This window comes from Elgaria multicarinata, chromosome 1 (genome assembly GCF_023053635.1).
Source record: "Elgaria multicarinata webbii isolate HBS135686 ecotype San Diego chromosome 1, rElgMul1.1.pri, whole genome shotgun sequence".
Taxonomy (NCBI): domain Eukaryota; kingdom Metazoa; phylum Chordata; class Lepidosauria; order Squamata; family Anguidae; genus Elgaria; species Elgaria multicarinata.
The window spans coordinates 105965522-105983718 of NC_086171.1; the positions used below are offsets into that span (position 1 = coordinate 105965522).

At 45.3% G+C, this 18197-nt stretch overlaps 1 protein-coding gene across 1 annotated transcript in view; it reads left to right on the plus strand.

Annotated features, from left to right (window-relative positions):
- Positions 1-18197, plus strand: part of CACNA1E (calcium voltage-gated channel subunit alpha1 E) — a 287767-nt gene that overhangs the window by 190010 nt on the left and 79560 nt on the right. The window contains exons 14-20 of the mRNA XM_063134500.1: positions 798-929; positions 2052-2124; positions 4430-4547; positions 5136-5203; positions 8588-8685; positions 11324-11380; positions 13079-13663. Coding sequence (XP_062990570.1) covers positions 798-929; positions 2052-2124; positions 4430-4547; positions 5136-5203; positions 8588-8685; positions 11324-11380; positions 13079-13663 — 1131 coding nt within the window. The remainder of the gene's footprint in view (positions 1-797; positions 930-2051; positions 2125-4429; positions 4548-5135; positions 5204-8587; positions 8686-11323; positions 11381-13078; positions 13664-18197) is intronic.

Sequence of the window (18197 nt, forward strand, 5' to 3'; positions counted from 1 at the left end):
AACCGAAGTTGATAATGGGCGTGCCGGGCTACCGAGGCCACCTGGGTCTCCAGTGACAAAGATGGGTCCAGGAGCACCCCCCAGACTATGGACCTGCTCCTTTAGAGGGAGGGCAACCCCATCCAGAACAGGCAAACACCCCAATTCCTGGGCCTGGAAACCACCAACCCACAAGGTTATCAGGATGCAGCCTCAGTTTATTGGCCCTCATCCAAGGCACCGGTTCAGAACATTTGTTTCTCTCCTATCATTTTGCCAACCTTCAGAGTAGTTTCATTTTTGGCACCTCTGTTTGCTGGGCACTTCCATTTCAGGCCAGACAGCAGCACATACAAGCCAGGATAACCCACAGTTCTGAGTGACATCATGACAAGCCATGATTTAAATAAGCCAGATATTGTAAGCCATCAACAAACCCTGGGTACTATTTGTGGTTTATAGCTGATTAGCAAACCATGGTTTGTTTGTTGCTTCAGACACAACAAACCATGGTTTAGTGTTATGTATGAACCTAGCCAGTTTTTCCCAGTCCTTTTGCTCTGCCTTAGTTCCTTTATGTTCCATTGACAACACTGCTTCTCCTTTACATCCTTCACTATTAATACAGTTTAATTTATCTGACTACTTAAACAAAACTGAGCAAAATAAATTGGATCAAATAATGATACAGCCCTACACACACACACACACACACACACACACACACACACTGAATTCTGGCTACCAAAAGCCAGCCCAAATGAAACAGTATTGCAGTGCTTTTGGAAGCATGCTACAGTAACATCTGGATTTTCCAGGTATTGGGCTTCCTTGAGGAATTTGGTGGTCTCACTGATGAGTTCTATGAAGTCTATTATCAGCCTGCTCTTCCTCCTTTTCCTCTTCATTGTAGTCTTTGCCCTGCTTGGGATGCAGCTGTTTGGTGGCAGGTAAGTGAATGATCGTGGAAGGCAAGGCGTGTTTCTTTGAAATAAATGCAGATATGTTGGAATATTCCATAAAGTTCTTCAATCTGAACAGGGCTATACGATACCTTGCTAATTTCCCCAAGGCTGTTTATTCATAAAGCAGCTTATTCTCAAACACCTTAAGGCAGGCAATTGCTTGCTGAATTCCTCCGGGTGATAGTGGCCCGGTTATATTGATTTCGGAAGAAAGCGCTTGGAAACTATGGCCGGGGCTGCATGTATTTTCTGTGTCTGCAGATTTGCTGCACTAGTAGAACATTTACTAAGCAGCTGCCGGATTTGGCATTCTAAAAAAATGTGTAGGCAGTATATCAGAACTAAAGAAAGTGGTGGTGGTAGATCTGGCAGTGGGGAGGTAGAACTGAGTATCTTATACAGAACCCCATTGCTTTCCATAGATACTCTTCCTGATCTTCACCCTTTCATTTCTGTTCTCGTTCTCTCCTTTCATTCTCTACAAATTCATTCTGTACCAACGTATATATACACACACACACAGGAAGGGAAATGATACCTATAGGGACCGGCGCACCCTCAGACACCTTTCATGGTACCCACCAAGGTGTTCCAACCCTCCCACTTGTTTTTTAATCGACACCTTTTCTTACCAGCAGCTGAGATTTCTGTGAAATGGGCTTCTGCTGGTGCTGAAAACTTGGATTCAAAGCAGTTGTTTTGTGTGTTTGGTTTCAGCCCACCCCCCTCTACCTTGTATTCATTCTTTTGGGCAGATGATTTGTCCTTTGCCATGACTCTCACAACAGCCATTTTGTGGTAGTGCCTCAAGGCAGTTCCTCAAATTGCCATATGTGCTCACGGCCCCAAAAGGTTGCCTATCCATGATGCAGAGTGATTAAATATATACAGACATATCTAATCTGCTTAATTTCCTCTTATTGAAGAAACTGGGTGGAGATAAATGGGAATGCAAAATTACATAGCCCTTTTATCAAAGGAGGGGAAATTCTACTAGCAGAGAGACAGAGAGAGAGAGAGGTTGGGTGAGTTGTCGTTCTGCTGGTTGAGTCAGAAAACGTTTGCCCTAGCTTGTAATTTTCGCTTCATTTCTTCTTCTTTTTCCAGATTTAATTTTATGGATGGGACTCCTTCTGCAAATTTCGACACTTTTCCTGCAGCTATCATGACAGTTTTCCAGGTATATCTCTGTGGTGAGGAGCCTATAGCTGGAGAAATTAACTCAAATGTCTGTGTTCTTTACGGGTTTCTCTGTTTAAGTAATCAGCTCTGATTTCAGGGCAAATGTTATGAAAGTTATGGGGCTGCAGCTGAGCATGGGGACCACCTGTCAAGTTCTCTGCCTTCCCCTCTATGTCATATGAAGCACAACACGCTGCATATCCTGATGTCATGACATTGTGCTTCCCCCTTCCTTGCCAGCCTGAAACCAGTGATGTGGCGAGGCAGGGAAACCCAGGAGGCAATTAGTACTACACATTGCAGAGAAGGGAGGAGAGAATTTCAGGAACAGCCCCTTGTTCCTTATAATGTTTAATCCCACACTCACTTCGGGCCTTGCTAGACCTACCTGAAAATCTGGGCGTGTGGAGGGGCCAGCCTGCGCTACAAGTAGCACGGGCTGTCGCTCCTGTCCACACATCAGACGTGATGGGCTGCAGGAAAGCCCCGTCGCATCCACCTTTTTTGTTTTTGTTTTTTCATTTTTAAAGGGCCGGGTGCGCAGGAGCACATGATCGACAAAAGTGAGGGTTGTTTTTTTTAAAAAAAGGTTTCCCTGCTCCCCCTGCTCCCGATCTCTCCCCCCTGTCCCCAATCTCTCCCCATGCGCAGCTTTTCCCAGCTACGCGCGAGTAAGCCGTGTAGCCAGGAAAAGCCATGGAACGGGCTAGACCTTCCACAGTCCCAGGCTCAGCCTGGGACTGTGGAAATACTGGGCCAGAAGCGGTGCCAGTTATCCTGGGCCAAGGGAGGGTTACCCCTGCCTGAGCCCGGGATCTCCTGTGTGTCATCTGGACGCACAGGGGTGAGCCTGGGCCTGGCACCAGGCTAAACCACCATCTAGCAAGGCCCTTAGTGTCCAGAAGGCTGTCCTGCAACCCAAGATCTCCATGCTTATGCCCCTTCCCACTCCTATTCATCCTGCATCTATTATATAGAGATGTTTTGTTCCACGTTAACCTAAGGGGATTTATACACATCCTGATCAACACAGGTCAAGCAGACCCAGACAGAACAAAATCTTATGAAACAACAAGAAGCTCTTCATACAGCTCTTTTGAAATAAATCCCCTGTGCTCATTTCCCTTGCTGCAGCTACCAATATCTACCCTGAATTCTTCATTTACAGAGGGGTTGTGGATCTCAAAACTAATACCGCTAATTAATATAACCTGACCTCCCATTGTTCCCTCTTCAGTCAATTCAGGGTGCCTCTGCTAAAATAATCTTTCTTCCATTGCTGTGATCTTGTCACCCATTGATTTAAGTTTCTGCAATGGCTCCCTGTTGCTTCATACATCAACAAGCTCCTTATCCTTGTGATAACACTCTCTCCATGCCTCTCTCACCCGCTCCGTTCATTTGCTCATCTCCCTGTCTTGCGTGTCTTCCATTCTGTCTTCCATAGAAGTTAATCTGACCTCAACCCCTTTTGTTCCCTTCTCTCACTCCATCCTCTCAATCTCCTACCAAGCTGTTTCCTCTGCCTGAAACAGACTGGCCTTCTCTGTCTGGCAAGACATGTCCCGTCTTTTCCTTTAAATGAATCCTTTCTCAAAAAATAGCTTCTTGAGCAAAAGCTTTTGGGAACACCATCACCTCATTTTGAAGACTCTTACTGCTATTAGTAGGCCTCTTCCTCAGAATCAAGGTAGATGATCAACCAAATGGTGTGTGATACAGCTCTTACTGGACTATACCAGTTCAGAATACAGGTGGAGGCTTGCATTTTTTTAAATTTTAATTTTAAAAACCAACATTTCAATGAGAAAGCCCTATCCTAGGCCTAGCTTTACCCTAAAATGCTAGTTTTCCATTTGCAGAGAGTCATTGTTGTGCTTTTAAAAATATTGGGAGGATTATTCAGGCACAAGATTCCCCCACTTACAATCTGAAGTTGTATGGTCCAGCAAGAGTTAATTTGTAGTTTGGCTCTCAGTGTTCCTTTCTCAGGGCTTTCTTTGCACCCACCTCTATCCTGCCTGTCTTATTTAGACAATACATCTTCTGAGAAGGGTCTGGGCCACTTCTGTACAATCCCTGGCATTCTGTTGCCATGGTATATATTCTTGTAGTCAGCTAAGATGTAAAGTATCTGGGGGCAAATGAAAAATGGACTCTTGGCTAGAATAGGGCGGGAAGGTCTTCTTCTTCTTTGTGTATAATGTAAGTGTCATTGGCTTCATAGGATCTCTGTGCCTGAAGCAACAGCTTCCTCATGCAAAATAAGACTCTTAATTTAACAGAACTCCCTCTTCCTTTAGATATTGACAGGTGAAGACTGGAATGAGGTGATGTACAATGGGATTCGCTCCCAAGGTGGTGTTAGCTCAGGAATGTGGTCGTCCATCTACTTCATCGTCCTCACTCTGTTTGGAAACTGTATCCTTCCTATTGCTCTATTTTGAAGCTGGCTCTTACGTAGCGTTTTGCAGGTTTCAGGCAGTAGTGTGACTCCTTCTATGGGCATCACCACTTTCACTTGGATTTTTAGGGCCAGAGAAGATGTGACACTGGGGAGACATGATCAATCTCTAGATGTTCAGGGCGGGTGGCAGGGTTATTTACCAAACTGTAGCCATGGAGTTATGAATCAGAGCAGGGGTTGAGGCATGGGATACATCACCCTTTCTCCCTGTGCATTTTTTGGATCCAAATTGTCTTCCCCAACCTGTTTTCTCTCTCAGACAATTAGTAAATGATTGTTAATCAGAGTGCTGCAGTCTTCTTAGTCTGGGACCCCATGACTAAGGATATGCTTACAGACATTGGGAGAGACGAGTGGAAGCTGTCCTGTGTTTGAAATCATAGCACCCAGATCAGGGCTGAGGTCTGATTCATGGCAATGTGGTTGGCATTTCTGTGGGCACCCACATTCACCAGGAAACCGTTCCACAAGGCAGGATGACTCTGCATGATCTCCACCTGGCTGGTCTGATCAGATGCTCCATTCACCCTAAACTATTTTAGATACCCTGCTTAATGTGTTCTTGGCCATCGCTGTGGACAACCTCGCCAATGCACAGGAGCTGACAAAGGTAAAATATAAGCCAGTTTAGCTCTAGACTCCCACCTCCTGTTAACCTCCATCCAAATGTCTAGCAAATGGGCCATTATTGAGCAACTATTTACTACAGCTAAGCCTCAAGAGAAATTGAATGCTAAATGCTCAACCTTGGAACATGTGAAATCATAACATGTGCAGCTTATCTGGTGTGATGGCATGGGATGCTGCAACCTTGATGAGGCTAAGCGGGTCTAGGCCTGGTCAGTTTCTGGAAGGGTGACTACCAGGGAACCCCATGTACATTGAATCCTGCATTGAGCAGGGGGTTGGACTCAATGGCCTTGTAGGCCCCTTCCAACTCTATGATTCTATGATTCTATAATTATCTGTACGCTGCCCTGAAATCCTAATGATATAGGGTGGGATACAAATGTTTAAATAATAAATAATTAGAGTGCCTCTGAGCATGTTGAAAGGGGCATTCCTTCACTGCTAAGGAGGCCCAGCCAGCCCACCCATGTTTGGAATCTTAGGAACTGGCTTTCAGATACGTTGTAATGGTTTCCTAATGACTTCCGCCCTGTCCCTTCTTGTTTAGAAATTAGCCTATGCCCTTCTCTGGTATTATTATGTGTATATTTCTATCACACCTTTCCACCATAGTTGTTTGAGTCTTCAAAACAATAAAAAAAATTGAAAACAACACGATGTATTGATTTATTCTCTATTTAAATTAGTTGTGTTGTTTTTAATGTAATTATATTATTCTTTTGAAGACTCAAGCAACTATGGGAGAAAGGTGGGATAGACACAATGAAACATGTAAGACGCGCAGACTTTAATGGCAATTAAAAAAAACCCCACAGCCCTAAAGTTCCAAAGGGCCCTCTTAGTAGCTGCCTGGAGTTCCTTCTCACTGTCTTAAATTCCTATTGCCTATTTCCCCCACACACACACCTCTCCACTGATGTTATTTCTGTTAATTTTTAGGAGTGGTTGGCCATTCCTAGGGATGGGCAAACATGTGATGCTCGAGTTTATTCAGGTTTTCTAAATTCCTCCTCAAAGCTTGGTTTGCCTTGTTCGTGTTCCCAAATGTGAACATCCTTTTTTTCTGATTGGGAAAAAATTGCACATTTTCAATTGGAGAAAAACGTGCATTTTAAAAAATGCACATTTTCCCAATTGAAAAAAAATGCTTTTTTAAAAAAAATGTGCATTTTTCCCAATCAAAATGTTTTACCCTATTTCCCCAAATAGGGTAAAACCTTTAACTGTGGATTTGGGGGGTGGGGAGGAATGCATATCTGCATACTTTTTTTAGAAGTGTGCACATTTGAACATGAACGGAAAGTTTGGGAAATTGCGAAACTTTCCATGAAGTACATTGTTGGTCACGTTTGCATTTAGGATTTCAAATGGGTTGTGTTTGCATGATTTGTGAACAGAAACAAAATTCTCATACAGTCCTAGCCAGTCCCTTTGTTTGTTATTTGACCTATCTATTTCCCCCTGATAGTGGGCTGTTCTGCAGCTCCTGTCTTTTCAATAGGGCATGCACAGGAAAATTGCCCATGGTCACCTTCCCTGTAAAATTACCTGATTGACAGAAATGGTCATTCTTTTTCATTACAAGGGTCGGAGTTTATTACAGTACATGCTTTGAAAGCACACTACCACAACTATTGTTCATTTGCCCCCACAATTCCCCTGCCATCTGACATTGGCTAACAATTAACAGTTGGGACCATGCCATGGAGGGTTTCACTGGAAATTGGTGGGTAGTTATCTTCCAAGGTACCACGTGGAGTAGGAGTGAGCAACTGGGGCCATAGCTGCTTTCAAAATGGCGCAGAAATGGAAAGATTTTAGACCTCCCCCCACTTGCACTTCCTGGACACTGAGCAGACCCTGTAGCACAAACTCCCCCCTGGCGCAGTTAATGTGAATGAAATCAAGCATAGTAACCCCTTGCATTGCCTAATTTACCCCTGGGAGAAACAAACACACAGCTCCCCAATGGAAGAAAAAGGCCTGCAGTGTTTTATGCCCATGATTAGTAAAAATGACACCTGGAAGAAAGAAGAATCAGAAGGGTGAGGGTAACTCACACAAGTCAGAAATAAGCTGTAAACGCATCTAGCTTATGTCATGAGTATGCTAACTGCAGACAGGAGGATTTCGTAGCCTTCTACAAGAATGGCCAGCGGTGACGTGGTTCTAATGCTGAAACTAAGCAGGTCTGACCTTGTAAGGTTCCTGCATTAGACACCGTCTGGGATTCACATGCATCCTTCTCTGTGGTATTTGGATGAAGGATGGGGTATAAGTGTGAATAATAATAATAATAATAATAATAATAATAATAATAATAATAATAGGAAATAAATGAACTAGTGCAAGTTCTGTCTATGTCAAAGACCAGTGCTCCTCCCTCATCCTGCCCAAAAAGTCCAATGCAGTTTATAGGCATTCTTTCCTATGTAGTACAATTATTCATTCATTCATTAGTTACACTTCTATTCCGCCTTTCCTCCAAGCAGCCCAGGTTGACATACATGAGATTCCTCCTCTCCATTTTATTCTCACAACAACCCTGTGGAGGTAGGTTGGGCTGAGAGTTAGTGACAGGCACCAAGTCACCCAGTGAGCTTCATGGCAGAGTGGGGACTAGAACCCGGATCTTCCGAGTCCCAGTCCAACACTTGAACTGCTACACCACACCCTTTAATATCCTTTGGCTTGTGGCTGCCTCTTCTAACACAGGTTTTATAGGTATGATGGGCTGGACATAAAGAGGAGTATGATAAGCTACTCTGATCTGTTTGGTGGAAGAGTTGGGCTATAGGTTTTAACAACAACAACTTCACAGACGGAAATTGTTTTCTTGGTTGTCGACGCATTACAAGAACCTGAACAAAACGTGTTTCAGAGGTATTACTGGGATGAGTAGTAGTGTGGTGTAGTGGCTAAGGTGATGGACTGGGAGTCGAGAGATCCGGCTTCTAGTCTCCACTCGGCCATGGAAACCCACTGGGTGACTTTGGGCCAGTCACAGACTCTCAGCCCGACCCACCTCACAGGGTTGTTGTGAGGCAAACATGGAGAGGAAGAGGAGGATTATGTACCTTGGGTTCATTGGAGGAAAAAAGGTGGGATATAAATGTAATAAATAAATAAATAAAATGAGTGGTTACACTATGGGCGTGTCACACAGCTGTTGGCGAGGGAGGGCAGAAAGGAGAAGCTGTGTCGTCTTCCCCTCCCTTCACAGAAGTGAATGTAAAGTGACAGTGCAGATCTCGGTGCTGCAGCCAGGTAGCCCTATTTATAACACGCTCCTGTCATTCTTGGCCTGTTGAAAATGGTAAACTCTTCTCTCTTTCCCCCGCTTTTCCCTTGGTCTTGTATTTAGGATGAGCAGGAGGAAGAAGAGGCTTTTAACCAGAAGCATGCTCTGCAGAAAGCCAAAGAAGTCAGCCCAATGTCTGCCCCCAACATGCCTGCTATAGAGTGAGTTGCCACCTCCATTCCTCATGGGCCATCATCTCCCTGCATCTTCAGGCTTTTTTACAGCCATGACTGCGGAGTTCACATAAGAAAGGAAGAGTCAGCCCCGTGTAGGGTTGCTGCTTGAAATTCACCCAAAGTGAATTTGATGGTTGCCCCTCAGGTGAAATATCTGAGGCATTTCAAGGAAAACCAAAACCAGGCTTATTGCCAGGATTCCACAATAAAATCAGTAAAAAGCTTGGTGGAATTAAAACGTTTTTAGGGAATGCTTAAAGGCTGCAAAAAGGCAGGCCAAACCAGATTCTCAGGGGAGAGAATTCTACAAGTAGGGGTGTAGGCGGTGCTTTGAATAATCCGGTCTCAAACGGTTCAGATTGTTTGGAGTTGAAATGTCACCTCCCAGTCCAGCACCTTCTTCCTGCGTGGGAAGAATGTTTATATCACATTATTAGGCTAACTCTACCTAGGATAGTTTCAGTGGCCTTGGTGAAAAGGGGAGTCCCCACGGGATGCAGCCTGCTCATGGATTGTACACATTTCTACATAAACTCTGTGTTGTGGGAGCCAGTGACAGGGTTCCAAAAACCATGCCCAGTTGATAACATATGAATTGTCCCTTCTCAGGGAGAGGGAAAATGTTGCCATTGGGAGAAAAGGCTCTTGGGGAAGGAAGGTGCACAATTAGCTAAACTGAGATCGGTCCATTGCGATAGATGACTCCACTTTTTCAGTGGAAATAAAGAGGTTATTAAGTGAACTATGGAATCTTCAGTGGTACTTTTTGTCAGAGCAGCTGAGGCCCTGCATTTCTCCAAAAAGGAGCCAACCCTTTGGGTTCAGGGGGGGAGGAACTAGACGATACCCAAAATCCCTTCAGAGGATACTCAAAATAGAGGATACTCAAAATCCCTTTTACAGTAATTTCTGAGTAATGACAATGAAGGAGAGCAGATCCATTGATGCTAGAAGGAGCAGGAGCCCAAACATAATAAAGATTTATTTTGAATGATCCAAGGCTGTGCTAGAAGGAAGCAGAAAGGAAGGGGAAATTGAGATCCTAGTTTGTCAAAAAAAATAACAAGGAACCACCACCACTATGGCCTATTATGCTGAAAGTAAAAGTATGGCAATGGTATGTTGATGATGGATGAAAGGTTATGAATGTATGTATACTGGCTTATGTGGTAGGCCTGAATATGGGGTTTGATGTGTGGTGATAGCCTCTGGTGCTCACAGGTTTCCATCTCTGTGGCAGGAGAGTGTTTTCATGTGGATTCATTTTTGGTTTGTGTGCAGAGGATATGATGTGTCACATATGAAGTGTGCATGAGGGACTGGTTGAAATTCACTTAGTGTCTAGGGACACTAGAGGCCTTCAAGAGGCAGCTGGACAGCCATCTGTCAGGGATGCTTTAGGGTGGATTCCTGCATTGAGCAGGGGGTTGGACTCGATGGCCTTGTAGGCCCCTTCTAACTCTGCTATTCTATGATTCTATGATGCTCGTGGGTACCCACCCACAGGTTTCATGGGCTTCATGTATGATGTGGCACTAAGAGGAAGGATCTGAGTGTGCCTCACAACATACCGTAACCATGTGAATGCCAGCTGGCATCTGTCATAAGTGCATAGAACCAGGGATTCCGTTGTTGTCACTCCTCCCCCTGTGTTTTAGGACACATGTGATTGTTTCTCAGAATCACCTGTATCACTGGTTGTTATGAGGAAATAAAAATCAATTTCAAAAATGGTCTTAAAATACACAGCTCTTCTATGATCTAATTGTGCATATGGCCAAGGACCAGCCTTTGAACAAACAAGCACTTTCCCTACTGACACCTCAAATGATATTCTTGCTTTTGCCGTGCTTTGTACAGAAATGGCCAGATGTACCCTTTTCTCAGTATCTAGTTGAGCATATATAGAATAATTTGCATGTGTGTATATCTCTCTCCCTTCACCTCCAAGGACCAATTCTTAATTCACAGGAACACTGTGGTTTCTGATTCCAAAGGCTCCTCCACCGCCCCCTGCTTCTTCACTATTGTAAAGAGTGCAAAAACCATGCGGGATGGGTGGCATGGCATGGAAATAGCTAGGGGTAGTTTATTGCTCTCTGTGTGCTTAAGCTGCACAGAGTTGAATTTGCAACTTTATCAGGAAGCCTGGCTGAATATCTAGTCCCTAATACATGGTCAATCCTGAATGGCAGTACAAGGTATTGACCCCAAGGGTCTGCGGCAGACATCTTTGCCAACGTACTGTCTCAGATCCTTTTCTTGAAATGCTGAGGATCGTCTCCTGCTTCAGGTGGGCCAAGCATATAGCCTCCCACTGAGCTGTGGCCCTCTGCATACGCAGTTCCTTTTGCCTATAGGCGAGTGCAGAACAATTGTTCCAAGTAGCTCTGTATTTGATGTGAAGCCATTCCCCAGCTGTGCCCAAAGGCATATTCCCTACCCTTTCTGCATGGTTCATATTTAAAGTTCACGACTTCTGTGAAAGAAGTGGATTATGAATTGCCTCTGTGCACAAGTATCAAAGCTCCTGTGATTTTCTGCCTGGGCATCTCTGGAGTTGCATGGCGCTGGGAGTCCTGAGCCCCCAGTGAAACTGAACCCATTCATTTTTCTTCCCCAGAAGAGACAGAAGGAGGAGACACCACATGTCGATGTGGGAACCACGCTCCAGCAATCTGTATGTGTGCATGTGATTGCTCGTTGTGAGAGGTTGTGTGTGTGTGTGTCTGGGAAAGACTTACTCTGTGGGTTTGGGGCGTGTAGGTGTTGCTTCATGTTTATGTTGTGAGTGTGTATGGATGTGTTTTGTTCATTAGTGTGTGTGGTCTGAACAACTGTATTAGTGTGGGCCTATAATCCATGTACATTATACTAGTGCGTATATTTGTTTGCATTGTGTGCCTCTGTGTATTGGTGTGAGATATATGTGTGATCTAGTTTAGGGTGCTTTGTGACTACCAGGTTGTGTGTGTGTGTGTGTGTGTGTGTGTGTTTGTATTTGTGCAGGGAAAATTAAAAGTTGTACTGTGTCTGTTTGTATATCAAGCCGTATGTGTGTATTTGTATGCCTGTGTTGGTACGTCAGTCAGTTCGTAGTGTTCCTGTGTGCAGTGTTTTGATATTGTCTCAGAACGGACATTGCCACAGGCACTCGTTCTCATGATGGAAGGTGTAATCTTGTCAGAGCTTTAAGTCCCTTTTACAATGTCCTGTCAAGAGGAAGGGATGTGAGACTGATGAACGTCACGTCCCAAAGATGCAGAGGCTCTGGTTTTGTGAGACCAAGGCCGGAGGTGGCACGCCTCCACTGAGAAGAACCTTGCCCCCAGAAACCCAAAGCTAGGAACTGGGAATATCAGATGATACGGCAGCCCAGGCCTGTACTTTATGTTAGAGTAAAGTTGCATTTTATGGTATGTGGACTTACGTCCAAGAAAGTCTGTTTCGGATTGCGCCCTTAGTGGGCGGAGTGCTAATGAGAGAGGAGAGGAGAAGAGCATCAGCACTGCCGGACTGTCAAGGGTGGACTTCTGGGGCGCCTCATCACTCAGGGTGCATGTGCTCTAAGGCCCTGGCGCTGAGCTAAACGGGGCTTGGCAATGCATGCCTCCCCTCTTGCTGCTCTTGCCTGCGCCCCACACAGGCTCCTCCTTGGAGCTACACACACCCCTCCTTAGCCTGCTGGCTGATTGCTGCCCTCTGCACAGCAGTCTAAGAAATGTCCCATTTGCCTGTTAGATGAGCCAGTCCTGTCTGGCCCCTCTGCTTGCATGCAACACACAAAGCCACCTTTGCCACATCCATGTTTGTTGGTGAACATTTATGTGCTTAACAGCATTGTAAAATGTGTTTTAAATTAAAGTCCATGCAGACTGATGCGGGGGGGGGGAAGGGCTGGAAGGGCAGATGAGCAATGTAAAGATCCCTGTGTGTCTCTGCCTTTGTGTTCGTTCTTTCTCCTGGTGCTTGGCGCTTGTTGCCATGTGCCCAAGTGAAATGTGGGGTGGGGGTGTTGTCTAGTTTTCTCTTCATCTCATACAAGTGGGCCTGATTCTCTCATGATCTTATGTGAACCGCCCAGAGAGCTTCAGCTATGGGGCAGTATACAAATGCAATTAGTAATAACAATAATAATAATAATAATGATGATGATGATGATGATGATGATGATGATCCCGCAGATGGTTTGGTTTTGGGGGGCTGAGGAAACTATTTTGCCTGTGCTGTGTATTCATGAAATCCAGGGGAACAGAGAACCCTGCCCCCCAGTATGAGATGTTGGATGGTCCCAGGTGCATGCTATATGTACTGGTATGTGTTCTTGTGTTTCTGACAGGGCACAGATGAACTGAACTCCTTTGTTTTCCTTTCCCAGGAGGGACAGGAGAAGGCGGCACCACATGTCTGTATGGGAACAGCGGACCAGCCAGCTTCGCCGACACATGCAGATGTCCAGCCAGGAGGGCATCAACAAGGACCCTCCATTGCTCAATCCCCATGCCAGTATTTTTCGAAGGAGGAACACTGGCGTTGAGAAGAAGGAGGAGGAGCAAGGCAGCAAGCCGGAGCGGGCCAACGGAGAAGGCCAGGAGCAACAAATCCCAGGATCCAATCCCTGCCCCAGCATCAGGGAGGACCAGAGGAGCCCATCTCCCAGAGCCAAGAGGGACTGGGAAGAGTGGCATCACAAGTCCTTCCACGGGAACTGTGACCTGAATGAGCAGGAAGGTGGAGGGAGCACGGCCTTTGAGGAGAGGGCCAAGCTCCGGCAAAGTCAGAGGCGCAGCCGCCATCGCAGGGTGAGGATGGAGGCCAAGGAGAACAGGTCCGCCAGCCAAGAGACAGGTCCAGATGGGATCAGTCCTTCAAAGGGAGAACAGAATGAGGAGCAGAAGAAAAACGAGGAGGAAAAGGAGGCCTTAATTGAAAAGGTGCAGGTGGCTGGTGAGGAGCCGGAAAGGTGAGTGGCGCAACACCCTTTTGTGCGGTCTCCCCATTTCCTTCCCCAAGAAAGAGAAACAGGGAGCGTGTCCACACATTCCATTGAGATGTGCTGGCCACCACGGTGAGGTGAAAGCCAAACCCATATAGACACCTTCATTTTTCAGTTTTTTTTCTGGTAATTTCCTTTGGCTGCAGTCCTAGGTACTCTCTTGGGAGTAATCCCTTGGATGCACAAGGAAACGCTCACAGTATTGGGCATCAGACTGTCACTGGATGACGGATTATAACATTTCTAGGCATTCAAATTATCTAGGAATGGTTGTAGTTATCATTTGATGTGCAAACTGCTACTTACATGTGAGGAAGCTGGCAACTGGGCTGGGAGCCTGAACCAAACCCACTGGAACAGCCTGAAAGGGGGGAAGCTAGGACCTAGGAGAGCGTGACGTTTCCTTTGCAAAGTAGTTTTTTTAAGCTGGTAGACTTATATTTATATAAATCTGTCTTTTGTGCCTGAGAGTCTTTTCGCTTTTGAATACTCTGTGTGTTTCTTTGTGTGCTGGCTGAATATAATATATTCAGAGAGTATAATTCAGTTTCGTGGATTTTGTACTGGATTTCACCCCCATTTTTTTCTAAAAAAGCTATGAAGATATTTTTCAATTGGCCTTGAAAACTGTGCCTTTTCAAATCCACAATTATTGCTCTGAGCGAGCTGCGTGTTACAGGTGGTAATTCTTTAATGCCCTGAGAAGCATGGCTGAAAAGCGTGATATACGGATCTGTGTATTTGTTGTGCTCCTCACCAGGCAGCAGTATAGCAAAAGGAAGCTGTGGAGCAAAGTTTTGTGTGCATGGAATACACAACTCACCCTTCCTAGCTTGCTATGCCTCTTGGTCACATACACTGCAAACCTCATCACTACGGGCACATTTTGCAGAGGAATCCATGATGGTTAAAGAGGTTTAAGTCCAGTGGAGATCTGTAGTGTAAATTCATCCCATGCCTAATGTTGGAATGTTCTTGAAATTTGAGGGAGATTATGGGGTATTATTTTTCCATAATTAATTAAATTCTAGGAAATGGCAGAGGCCTGGTTTAGAAAGAAATTTTGTTTAATTAAAGAAAAAAAATTGCCCGCCATGGCCCTCTGGGCAATTCACAACATAATACCTAAAGACAAAGCATCTTAAAGTAATAATTTAATTATGGTTGTTCCAGATTTAATTAAGCATGGAGAAAGTGTGTGATCTATGCCGTATAACTATTGCATCAGGTCTGAAGTGGCAAAAATGATTTTACATAAGGAAACATCTTGGCAAGCTGGTATTAGCTGGACTTACGTCTGGGGTCCATCCCCACACAGGGGCAGCCGAAAAGCCCCCCAGGATCTAAGTTCCAAGAGTGATCCTAGAATGGACTATGGCGTTGGAAGTGGGCTTCGCGAGGGTGCCGGCTGGGCTGGATCGTCCCTCTCAGCTCTTCTTGTGGTTTCCCATTATCCAAACGCCACGTAAAACGTTCCTGCTGTGAGAGTTACCGAGTTCCTTCTTGCATATCCTGCCCCACAAAAGCAAAGGGAAGTGGCTTCTGTGAAGTCAAACAGAGGTTGCTTCACCCAGCAGCCCTCTCTGTGAAGGAGTTACCAGGTCTTAAGGTTTGGCCTGAAGTTTCAGGATTTGAGCTTCCTCCCTGTTGAGTTCTCTAGGAGTAAAACTCAAAGTGAAGGGCCAGGGTCTTCTTGGTCTGGCATGTCGAATGCTCTTGCTATCGGCTCTGCTTCCATACCCAACAAGCTCCTCCCATGAGCCACCAGCCATAGCAACACACGCCCTGCCAGGTTTGCATCAGATGCCACTGGGAACCTCCCCTCCCATACCAGACTCTCCCCCTGAGCTGTCAGGCTCCTCCTCCTCAGGAGTTCCGGAGACCTGTGCTCCAACAGTTACAGTCTGCAGGTGTTTTTTGTTTTGTTTTGCTGTAGTTAGGCCAGAGACAAGACAATGCAAAACCCAAGCACAACACTCCACTTCTGGCTCAGGATTGAAATCGTCGACATGTGATGTAGGAACACAACATGGCCAGGAGCAGCTGTGCACCCTGCAATATCCTGCCTGTTTGCAAATAATTAATGTCCTCTCCCATGGCTGCATCTAGTTGGTGACTAACCTACAGTGATCGAATGCAATTAATATACAAGTCTAGATTTTTTTTTTAATATCTGTGAAGACAGTCTATGTTAGAGATGGGTGAAATTTGCCCATCTCAGCTTGGAATGGGTTAGTCATTCTCTGCTGTCTTGGAGAATTCTTGTATTTATTTATTTTATTTGTTACATTTACATACCGCCCCATAGCCAAAGCTCTCTGGGCGGTTTACAAAAATTTAAAACAGTAAACATTACAAGTATACAACATTTAAAAACATAAAAACAACAGTATAAAAACAACAGTATCCATTTAAAAACAACAGTTCTAGGGGTCCGTTAAAAAACAAACTTAGCGTTGTTAAATGGTGTTATGCCTGGGAGAAGAGAAAAGTCCTGACCTGGTGCCTAAAAGATAACAGTGTTGGCGCCAGGCGAGCCTTATCGGGGAGATCATTCCACAGTCGGGGGGCAACCTCTGAGAAGGCCCTCTCCCTTGTTGCCATCCTCCGAGCTTCCCTCGGAGTAGGTACTTGGAGGAAGACCTTAGATGTTGAGCGCAGTGTACGGGTGTACACAGCGTTCATGTCGGGAGAGGCGTTCCATCAGGTATTGTGGTCCCAAGCCATGTAGAGCTTTATAGGCTAAAACCAGCACCTTGAATTGGGCTCAGAAATGTATAGGCAGCCAATGCAAGCGGGCCAGAATTGGTGTTATATGTTTGAACCTCCTTCTTCCAGTTATCAATCTGGCCGCTGCATTTTGCACAAGCTGCAGCTTCCAAACCGTCTTCAAAGGCTGCCCCATGTAGAGGGCATTGCAGTAATCTAATTTGGAAGTTACCAGAGTATGGACGACTGAAGCTAGGTTATCCCTGCCCAGATAGGGGTGTAGCTGGGCCACTAACCGGAGCTGGTAGAAGGCACTGCGTGCCACTGAGGCCACCTGAGCCTCAAGTGACAGAGATGGTTCTAGGAGAACCCCCAAGCTACAGACCTGCTCCTTCAGGGGGAGTGCAACCCCATCCAGAAAGTGTAAAAAGTGTGGGCTTTTCCCAAGAATTATCCAAAGCACAAAAAACAGTTTTAACAGATCTAAAGGCTCTCCGACATTTCCAGTTCTCTGCACTGAAGTCTTCTGTGCAGGCTCAACCCCCTCACCTCACCCCACCCCCATTGTCCGTGCCCATAAGAACTTGGGAATTGTAGTGTTTTAGTTTTCTTGTAATCAGGAAGTATAAAGAATTAGACTCAAAAGTCAGCAATGCAAGCTCCGAGCCTGCTCAGAAACCTTCAGTGTCAAGTTAAGAACTGATGAGAAAAAACAGTCCTCATCAACTTTGTAAATTGTAAGCTTTAAATTTCTTTTGCGTAATAAGAAAAAAAAAAAGCAGGGGTACTACATTTCCCAGGGTTCTCATGTACTATATCACAGCTTAGAAACAGTCTTCAGTTTGGGCTTCAGCTGCTGCTCTCTCTCGCTGTGGGTAAGAGGGGAGGAAGGAAGCTGCCCTTTAAGAGCCGGGGTGGAATTTGGAAAGGGATTGGGCTCAGCTGGTTTTGGCGGAGGGGATTTCCGAATTATATGTATGTAATGCCATGATCCCAAGCTGGGTCGTACCGTGTCCTTCTAGTTCCAATGTAGTTGAATCTGGCTCCTAGTTAGTTAGTTGCTGTTATCTTATCCATTTGTCATTAGGGCCATGGCTAGACCAAGCCTATATCCTGGGATTGTCCCGGGGTCATCCTTGTTCATGTAAATGACACACGGGGGATCCAGGGATCAGCCAGGGACGACCCCGGGATGATCCCAGGATATAGGCCTGGTCTAGTCATGGCCTAGGACGTTATGGACGACTCTCTGATTTATAGAACCTTGGAGATCCCTGAGAATGGCCGGTGAGGACAGGGAGTGGAAAGGGATGCAAGAGTGAGCAAGGTCTCCTTGCTGTTTTGTTTTTGGTGCCTTTGCACATTAAAAATACGTATAGCAGGCACAGTTCTCAGGCAAGCGTAATGCAGATTTGTTGTATTTCAGTACTATAATTTAGTATTAACCATCAGAGTGGTTAACAATTGGCAAAAGGATGGATTTTATTTTTCTTTTGGGGATCTATCTTTCAACATATGCTTCTATATAGAACGATAGTTCTGATACCTGAAATCATGAGGTTTTAATTATATTATACCGGATTTAATTCAATGTGGAATCAAACTGCATAACCTGTATACAGAGGTGCCCCAAATGAATCTCTCTCACCATTGCTCTATTTTGAAATCAGTCCGTAGCGTTCTTCGACAGCTGGTGTAGTGAAGAAGCTAAGAGTGTGAGCTATGAACCAGGACAGCACCCGTTTAGATCTTATCAGGTAGTGGTAGGCAAGCCACCATTCCCTCAGCCCCT